The sequence below is a fragment of the Cyprinodon tularosa genome, unplaced genomic scaffold, assembly GCF_016077235.1.
Source record: "Cyprinodon tularosa strain WSP-4 unplaced genomic scaffold, ASM1607723v1 ctg598, whole genome shotgun sequence".
Lineage (NCBI taxonomy): Eukaryota > Metazoa > Chordata > Actinopteri > Cyprinodontiformes > Cyprinodontidae > Cyprinodon > Cyprinodon tularosa.
The window spans coordinates 360,001-369,876 of NW_024039338.1; the positions used below are offsets into that span (position 1 = coordinate 360,001).

General features: G+C 35.3%; 1 protein-coding gene across 1 annotated transcript in view; it reads right to left on the reverse strand.

Moving 5' to 3' along the window:
* Window positions 1-9,285, reverse strand: part of LOC119797751 (versican core protein-like) — a 56,983-nt gene extending 47,698 nt beyond the window's left edge. Inside the window, exons 1-3 of the mRNA XM_038306953.1 lie at window positions 9,129-9,285; window positions 4,605-4,682; window positions 1,331-1,699 (exon numbers count right to left, since the gene is read on the reverse strand). Coding sequence (XP_038162881.1) covers window positions 1,331-1,699; window positions 4,605-4,677 — 442 coding nt within the window. The 5' untranslated portion in view covers window positions 4,678-4,682; window positions 9,129-9,285. The remainder of the gene's footprint in view (window positions 1-1,330; window positions 1,700-4,604; window positions 4,683-9,128) is intronic.
* Window positions 9,286-9,876: the final 591 nt, after the last annotated feature.

Here is a 9,876-nt window from a genome sequence, read left to right on the forward strand (position 1 = left end):
ACTTAACTCTCCAGCACAGAAGAGGGCAGTAGTGAGCAGAGACAGGGCAGAAAATTATCATTTAGAATACTAATCACTCATATGAGACTTCAGGTGTTATTGCTGAGGTACAGGGGTCAAAGCACTAACCTCACTCCACAGAAAAAGAAAAAGAAAACCCAGAAGAAACAAAGGTGATACTTATTCTCTGATTGATATGGAAGCCCAGAGCGGTCGTGTCCCTCCGATACCTTTTTACAGTGATTTTCTCAAGAAAACAAGTAAATTTTCTCATTATTCAAATACAACAAAAGCCATTTTCTTGTCATAATGAGATAATTGGTGTGAGTTAAAACTGATTACAACCTTCAATACCACAACAGCGGGAGAGGATTTATAAGTATAAGTCATGGCAGTCTATTTTTAATTCTGAAAATAATCCTGTGTTTAACTTTTAGGTAACGAGACGACGTTGTTGGTTTGATGATTGGCTTTCACTTCTGATTCATAAGCAGGCATGGATGGACTGGGAATCCAGGGCTGTTGGTCAGCATCGTTCATTTCTCATACAGGTTAATCATCTCGTTATCTCAAGAAATCAATAAATGTTTTCTTGCGATAACGAGATAATTATCTCGTTATCTTGAGAAAACAATTAATGGTTCAACCGTGATAATTATGTAGTTATGTCATTATCTCAAGAGGGCAAAGGAAAAAAAAAAGAGTTGAGTACAACCCCCCTCGGCGTCCGTAGTTTGATACCTCAGTTAGAAAAAGATTTGTTGTCATATTGTTACAGAATAATGGAGGTTCACAGGTTTCTAGTAAGATCTATAGATTGTGAAAATGCTGCAAAAGCTGCACTGCAAAAAACTATTTAGAAATACATAAAAAAAAAATGATTTGTCAATGGAGATTGTTTACTCTTAGAATTATTAGATAATATGCACTTTAAATAAGGTAGTTGTTTTTTTCTTATTCTAAATATAAATTGTCTTGTTCCATTTGCAAAGTATCTCAGATCAGTACAAGAAAAATGCACTTATTTTAAGGAAAAAAATTACTTATTTAGATTTTTAAACATTTGCAAATGATGCCGACAGTTTTTCTGCTAGCAAAAGAATTTTTTCTACTTCTAACATGACAGGTAAGAAAACAGACAGACTGGACATGTTTAAGGAAAACGCTTTGAAGAAAACAGCTTGTGGACAAGTTTTACTTCGTCCATTTGTTAACACCTTTGGCTTTGAACTCTGCCAGCAGTAAACATCTGGAGACAATCAGTGAGTTTATGGACTCTTAAAGCAGTCTGTTTATTTGCTTGTAAAGAGCAAACAGAATATTTACTCACCGGAGACGGTAAGACTGACTGCGCTCTGAGTCTCCTCCAGTCCATGTGTCACCTTGCAGATGTAAACCCCGGAGTCGCTCCTGCTGACCCCAGTGATCGTCAGTGAAGCATCCTGAACTGACTGGGGGTTTGTAGGCACTGACACTCTGTCCACAAACGTTGCTCCAAACTTTACCCTCCCTCCTTGGGCCACCAGTACCACCTGGTCTCCCAGTAGCGAATGCAGCTTTATCCACTGGATTCTGACCTCTTCGGAGCTGCTTTGAGAAACGGGCATCATAGAGAAGCTGCACCTCAACACCACCGTGCCGCCTAGAGAGCTATCCACATGCAGGGATCTTGGTATCATTGCTGTTGGTTGGGGAGAATCTGAATAAAAAATATAGTTTGGGGTGAGTGTTTTGCAATTCAAGCTGCATGCTAAAATCCTAAAACTTTTTGTTGATAGATGGTGTGTCCCTGATAGGGAAGGAAGAGATACAATTTCAGTGATTAAGACCTGAAAACTACACTTTCATTGCAATTCTCTGCTACTTAGAACATCCTATAATAGAATAGAATAGAATAAAATAGAATAGAATAGAATAGAATAGAATAGAATAGAATAGAATAGAACAGAATAGAACAGAATAGAATAGAATAGAATAGAATAGAATAGAATAGAATAGAATAGAATAGAATAGAATAGAATAGAATAGAATAGAATAGAATAGAGCTATGGGGAAAGTCAGGTGTATCAACGGTGAGCATCATCTTCAGAAGATTTTTAGTGTCTTCAGTCAGAGGCCTCTCCAGATCTGGTGCAAGACAGACCTCTACAGAAGATCCTTCCTGCCCACAGCTATCAACACCTAAAACACCTGTTTAAAAAATAACTAATGAGTTGCTGCAACATTTAATTTTCCTTTGGGATTAATAAATTATTCTTGAATCAAATTGAATTGAATTAATTATGGAAAAGGTCTACATCAGAAAAGCAAGTAACTGCACTTTTAGTTCAAATAAAATGTGTAACTGGTCGAAGTTTGTAAAAAATAACATTTTATAAGAACAGAGATGAGCTGAGATGGTTTAAAGTGTGACAGCTGCTGACTGAAAGGATCTACATTAACAGCCCCAGGATTCAGCCGTCTCTCTCTGAGACTGTAGGAGCTCCATGTGATTGGAGACATTGTCCAACAGTGATGAAGTGTTTTCCTTCTGTTTTCCACCATCTGCACAGAGCCCAGGGTCTATTTTAGGAGTGATTCTCTTTCCGATGAGCTTATTCATACTCATCCTCACAGCTGTAGATAAAGCCCCTGTCACATCTTGATGATTTAGATGTATGCCTGACATACAAAAACTGTGACAAAAATTCAATTGGATAAGTTATGGGTCAGTTTTGTATAAGTTATCAGCACATTGAAGCACGCTGGCACACATCAACATACAGCAACATGTGCCAGCGTTTGCTCATACATGGTGCATAAGGTTAGTTATTTGATCGTTGACATACGTTAATTGTAAATTACTCATAAGTCGTGGTGTCTAGATTATCCAAACTCTATGTGCATAACCAGGGAAATGATTTTTTTGAAGGTTTTTTTCTTTTTTTGGAATGACTAGGACCCGGATGAGGAAACTGTCAGTTCTCCTCCGGACTGCATCCCCATCACAGGGTGAGCCACATGGCCACAACCAACTGACCACCAACCAGCTGCGACTGCAAACCTTCTTTATTTCGTTTTTTCTTTCATTTTTTTTGGTGGGCGCTAAACAGCAGGCAGGTTAATTCTGCGATCACAGACATCTAATTATGCAGGCCAGGCGCCTCCAGACACATCGCTGCCCCCCTCAGGACACTGTTTGTGCATCATATAATGGGCGTTAGGCTGTTTTTGGACATAAGTCCTGGACTCGTTATAAATACTCTATCTATACGCCCAAAATTGGAAAACTATATAGAAAGTTCAGCATTTTAGGAACCGCTGCTCACGTTTGATTCACTTCAATTACTCTTCCTTCTGCTCCGCCAAGCAGCTGTATCCAAGACGACATAATTTCCAAATCAATATCATCAACGATTGGCTAAGCCGGAGAAGTGTTTTGTATGGGACACATTTTGTAGATGGTTGCAGGTGCAGCTACCTTAGAACCTTCTCTAAATACACTTTAAAGGAAAAGTCCGGTCATTTTTGGCAGATGGCCGCTCACACTGAGCCGGGTTCTTCTGGAGGTTACTGCCTGTTGAAAGGGAGTTTTTCCTCTCCACTGTTGCTACAAGCATGCTTAGTGTGAGGGATTGCTGAAGAGTCAATGAGTCAATGCAATCAGCTGGTTTTCCTTAGATAGAAAACTTTTAATTAATGTGACTGTTTGATCTGGTTGAACTGTAAAATGCCTTGAAATGACATGTGCTGTGAATTGCAATATAGAAATAAACTGAATGGAAAATCACTCAAGTTAGACTGTATGAACTAATGAACTGTAAAGTTGAGATGATGTGTTTTTAATTTGCGCTATATAAATAAACTGAATTTAATTGAAATGATCAGCCACTATTTAAGTTCCCTTTTGTCTTATTAAGGAAGGTCAATTTGTTTGAGTTAGTTTTATTCTATTACAGACATTTTGAGTAGTTTTGGTTCCTTTGACGTCTTTTCTGGATCCATTTTTGTATTTGTTACATTTTATATTTTTTGGGTTAAATAAAAGAACCCTCTTTTTGGACATAAACGTGTGCAAGACTGCCATCACAGAGAAACTAAGGTTTGAAGTACTATTCTGATGAAAGGTGAAATACCTTAAGTAGTTATTTAATACTTTTACCAAGTTAGTGTAAATCCAAGTTTCTTGCCTAGTTTTAAGAGCAGTTAAGCCCTGATCACTTCACTTTAATCTGTTCAACATTGTCAAGAATTATAAATGGCTAAAACTGCCAGAAGCCGCAAAACTAAACTGAAACACATATTTTTGATTCGTGGTCTAAATGAATCATCCCTTTCAGTAATTATGGTACATTTCTAGCTTTGTTTTGGTGGAAACAAAACTATTTCATTTGTGGAAACATTACACCTGAAAGTGTCTTTAAGCAAAGAAAGGCTGAGCTGGACTCTACAGCAACACGCCTGCTGGATAACATGGAGGACGGATTTCATTTCTATCAATAAAACAAATTTAACTCAAACACTGTTTAACGTTTTGCCTGGCCGACATGTTAATCTGTTTTATTTTGTCTCGCTGCGTTCAGGTCATGTTAAGATTAAATCATTTATTTCTGGATTTTACTCACCTGCCAGAGGATGAGTGTAGCAGAGGCACACAAGACAGAGCAGGTGTGTGAGGATGTGTCCAATCATCTCCATCCAATCTGTAAGAAAGCACTGAAAGTCAGCAAACAGAGCATCATTAGTTTATGACGTATTTCTAACCTTATTTCATAATTTCACAGCATTTCTTGTTGGTTGTTGAGAAATAAACCGAATTGAATACAAACTCATGAAAGTATTGATGATATTCCTTTTAAACATATCTGTAGGCTAAATTATTTTACATTATTTTATTTCATTGTTGAGTTTATTCCAGATTATTAATACAAAACAAACAGAAAGGCAGAAATTATTTGTATTGTTTAGTTTTTTCAAAAAGGTTATTTTAATTGTTTTAAAAATGGTTTTGCTTTTATTTTGCTTCTGTTTTATAATCTAATTTATGTAAAACTTTAAATTGTCCATTTACTGAATTGTGTTATACAAATAAAATTGCCTTGCCTAAAAATATGAAACAAAAACAAATGTCAAATGAGGTTAAAAAAATAAAATAATCCTTCCTGACAGAGCTTAGTCGCTACTGTACGGAAGAGGATTAGGGCCACTGAAAAAAAAAAAAAAGTAAACTGATTTTTAAATTTTATTTCAGTTTAACATGGGAAAAAAGTCACAATTCTGAGATTAAAGTCATAATTCTGACTGAATTCTGACAATAAAAAAGTCAGAATTCTGAGAAAAAAAGTCAGAATTCTGAGAAAAAAAGTCAGAATTCTGAGATCAAAGTCAGAATTCTGAGAAAAAAGTCAGAATTCTGACTTTAATCTCAGAATTCTGAGAAAAAAAAGTCAGAATTCTGAGAAAAAAAGTCAGGATTCTGAGATTAAAGTAAGAATTCTGACATTAAAGTCAGAATTCAGACTTTTTTCCCATACTATACTGAAATACAATAAAAAAAATCAGTTAACTTTTTTTTTTTTTCAGTGGCCCTAATCCTCTTCCGTACTACTGTCTCAGTAATGTTGATGTATTTGTTTATTTCTCCGCAGCAGCAAAACTGGAGGATTTTATTTTAGCTTACATTTTTGAAAATGTGTATTTTAGTTTTCTATTCCTATTTTACCAGCATTTTTTAATGCTATTAGAACAATATTCTAATATTTTTGCATTATATTTTATGAAATTGTTACATATAATAATAATATTGATACATTGATGCTGATTTTTGCACATGTCTGGTGTTGCTCCTATTTTCCATAAATCAGTTACTGTTAAAATGTCTACAGCTGCTACTGGTTTTTATTCTCCAGATACAGAATATTTATATTGTAAAAACACTGTATAGTATAATACTGTATTTGTTTTAATTTTCCTCTCTGTTCCTCTCTCTACTATAACCTTCTGCTGCTGTAAACACCACTATTTCACCATTGTGGAACAAAAAAGGGATTTTTTCATTATGTTCTATTCTATTCTATTAATCATCTGGGAGAGGCCCGGCCAGAGTTCAGACTTCAGCCTGATTTAAACTAAAGATTAGACTGAAGGAAAGAAGCTCTTCTAACCTCAAAGAATTGCTGCCATTATGAAAAGGGTTTGACTTCCAGAACACAGTAAAGTTTGTCACATTTGTCAAGCAGAAAAAGGCTTGTTTTGTCACATAACTTTTTAATAATAAAATGTGAAAAAAATAGAAATCAAATGTTCATTTCAAAATGAAATCTCTCTCGAATTGCAGCCTCTACCACATGCTGCTAGCTGCTCCCCCTTTACCTTTCATGGCGCATACGGTAAGAACACTATCCAGGGTAGGAACAGGATATCCAGGAAACCTTCAGCCTTACGGGCGTCATTATGCAACAGAAACTCATATGAATGACGCTGGTCCAATTGGGACTACAGCCTTCAGAAAAAGAATTCAACATGCTGTCAAAACATCTTCAGAGTGAATCTATGGGCTGACGGGGATATTTTTGGCTTCCAGGAATTGTACAAAGATATTTGTAACCTGGGATTTTTTGTTATCTTGCTAAAATGTGAGGATGTGGTTGTGGATAAATAGTTAAATAAATGAATCTCATAATGAATTCAAAACGCCATTAATAAAATGCACCAGCTTTAAAGTTAGAGGTGTCAAGTAACAAAATATAAATACTTTGTTACCTTGAGTAAATATTTTGTTTATCTATACTGTAGTTGGGTTAGTTGGGACAAATTTTTACTTCTTTCCTTACATTTTAAAATTAGACTTGTTAGGTTCGTTTAATTAAAGCTAATTTTCTTTATGGCTTGTTGGTATTTTAAAAAACAAAACATAAAAAAACATGTTTCTTCTAGACAATACATTTCTTTTTGGTTGGACTCAGTAATGCACCACTGTTTTTCACCAGATACCAGAATAAATAGTTGCAAATAGTAAATAGTCAAGATGATGTAAAGTTAAATTTCACACTGTTAGCATTAGTTATAAAAGTAACAAAATTAAAGTATAAGAAAATTATCATCCAGAATTGTGGAAAAATTTTCCTTTAATAAGGTAGTGCAGTAAAGCTTCTGTCCTTATTATTATTATTATTTTTTGCATTACTTTTACTTTTATACTTTTAAAATGGTACTTTTACTTTTTTCACTTTCACTTCTACTTAAGTAATAAGCATTGATACTTCAGACACATTTGATACCATCAAATTTACTCTATAGGACGCAGCGTTGACATAAGCAAATATCTCCCCCACATAAGAGCCTACATACTGCCTGTGACAGCAAAAACTGGCACAGATCGGGAGGAGAGCACCTCTCCACTCCTGTCGCTACTGAATTTGAGCATTTGTCAACTCAAGTTGGTTAGGAAGGTGAACCTAAGTCAGTTCAAGACCTTTATGAGGACAAAGAGCAAAAAGAACAGCTTTCCTTAGATCATTTCTGACAATTCTGAAAACAAACAAACAAACAAAAAATTATGGACATGCAACCCACTTGTTGCACTGGCTGTCCAGGTGATCTGTGAAGATAGTAAATATGGACCTTCTGGGTTGGTGTGGTTACACATCATATGTGCTGGATCTCCTTGGTTAACTTAACCAAGTCCTGACATACTGCGGGCAGCAAGTGAGGTAACCCAGTAACCACCGGGCCAGATGTTGGTCCATTCCTGGCCAGATGTTGGTCCATTCCTGGCCAGATGTTGGTCCATTCCTGGCCAGATGCTGGTCCATTCCTGGCCAACTAGTTTCTCAGCTGGATGGTTTCAATTTACCAGAGAAACCAAAGATCGTCTCTACACTTTGAGGCTTCATTAGGATAGTAAGAGCTTTGTGCAGAAGGTAGAAGACACCCTGGTTGCTGTCTCTGTCCTAAGGAACACCTGCACCATCCACCTCACAGCTCTGAGGTCGTTGCTTATATTGCCAAACGGGGCATGCACACAAACAGATTTAAACGAATGAGTGCACAATATGGAGAAATGGGTTTTTTGTGCAATTATAAAAAGATTTTTTTTTCTTTCAAAAACTCAGAAAACAATTTTTAAATGTACAAAACGTCATTAAAGTTATATTTTCATCTTTCTCTCAATGGTTGCTTCGTACTCCACATCCACAGATCAAGGTACAGATCCTGACATGTTACCAATGATATTAAAGACAGAATAGCAGCAAAAACTGCATGGATGTGATTTTTTGATAAATCAAACTGTGTTTTCTCTAAAAATCAGACAGAAGGAGTCGGTTTATGCTACTTCTGACACACTGATCAATAGAAATAGGTACTACAGCTTATCATTTATTCTAAAAGTGGGTGAAGAACATGTTTTTTTTGCATAATGCTCATATAGACATAGAAAGATTTATTTTGGTCATTTTGTATACACGAATGTAAACAAAAAGAAATATATATATATATATATATATATATATATATATATATATATATATATATATATATATATATATATATATATATATATATATATATATATATATATATATATATATATATATATATATATAATATAAACTAGATGTTAAGAAAAATGTATTATCCAATGAGTACAACCAAATCAAATGAAGACTAATCTGAAGGCAGTTCCTTTAAGATTTCCATTTTTAATTACAGTCTTTACAACTTTATAGGAAATGTATTAACATCATGATAAATAAATAACTGAAATAAACAGTATTGGAACTGATACGGATAACGACAGAAAGAGTCTTTGAGGTTTTTTCTTTTTTTTACAGAAAAGTGATAACAGCACTCCCATCAGCAGCTCTTGGCCAGCCTAGTCATTATGTTTATAAAGAGATCGGTTGATAAAGCTGCCAGTGAATTTAAATGCCATAATTGTTCCTCAGTGTCCGTTTTCCTAATGTGTTGCTTATCTAGAGGCTTAATCATGGCAGCATGGGAACAAATTACAACCAGCACAAAAATCATTCAGGTTAAAATTACCTTAGAAAAAATCCTTTAAAAAAAATGTATCCAGCATTGAAACACATTGCATACATGACAGTGTCTAAGACATGTATTAATTTTACAGAATTGTTGTACCTTACCTTATTGTTCAACAAGTCAGAGGGCTTTATCATGTAAAACTTTTGGAAATGAAACTTCCTGCAGCTCCCCTCTTATAGACGTCCTTCTCCACCACTCTGCACTGGTTGCAAGTTCAGATTGACTTTGCACCCTCTAATATCTAACTGGAGGTAGAGGAGGAGCCCACTGGACCAGCGATGCAACTCAGCTTAGACAGGGAGGAAAAAAAGGAGGAGGCAAAATTTGGGGGAAGTGAAAGTGGGGAAACCCAGAGTGGGAGAGATTAGTAGTGGTGAGTCACAGGAGAAAAAAAAAGTTAAAGACTAAAAAAAACAGACACATTAAAAGGTGGGGTCTGTATGTTTTACAAAAAATCAAGGACACCAAAAAAAAAAAAAAAATAGAAAACACATTTCAGTAAATAATATCCTCAAAACTGATCACTTACTATTTCTGCTTCCCTTCGCAGCAGAAAATAGCACCTTAACTTCTTTATAGGTATATTTTATACACACACATACATACATATATATATATATATATATATATATATATATATATATATATATATATATATATATATATATATATATATATATATATATATATATATATATATATATATTTTAGAAACCCTCAGAGTTCCCACTCCCCAGACACCTCGGCTCTGCTAGGCGAAGACATAGTCCCTCCATCATGTCCTGGGCCTTCTCCCAGCAGGATATACCTGGAACAGCTCCTGAGGGAGGCGCCTAGGGGGCATCTGAA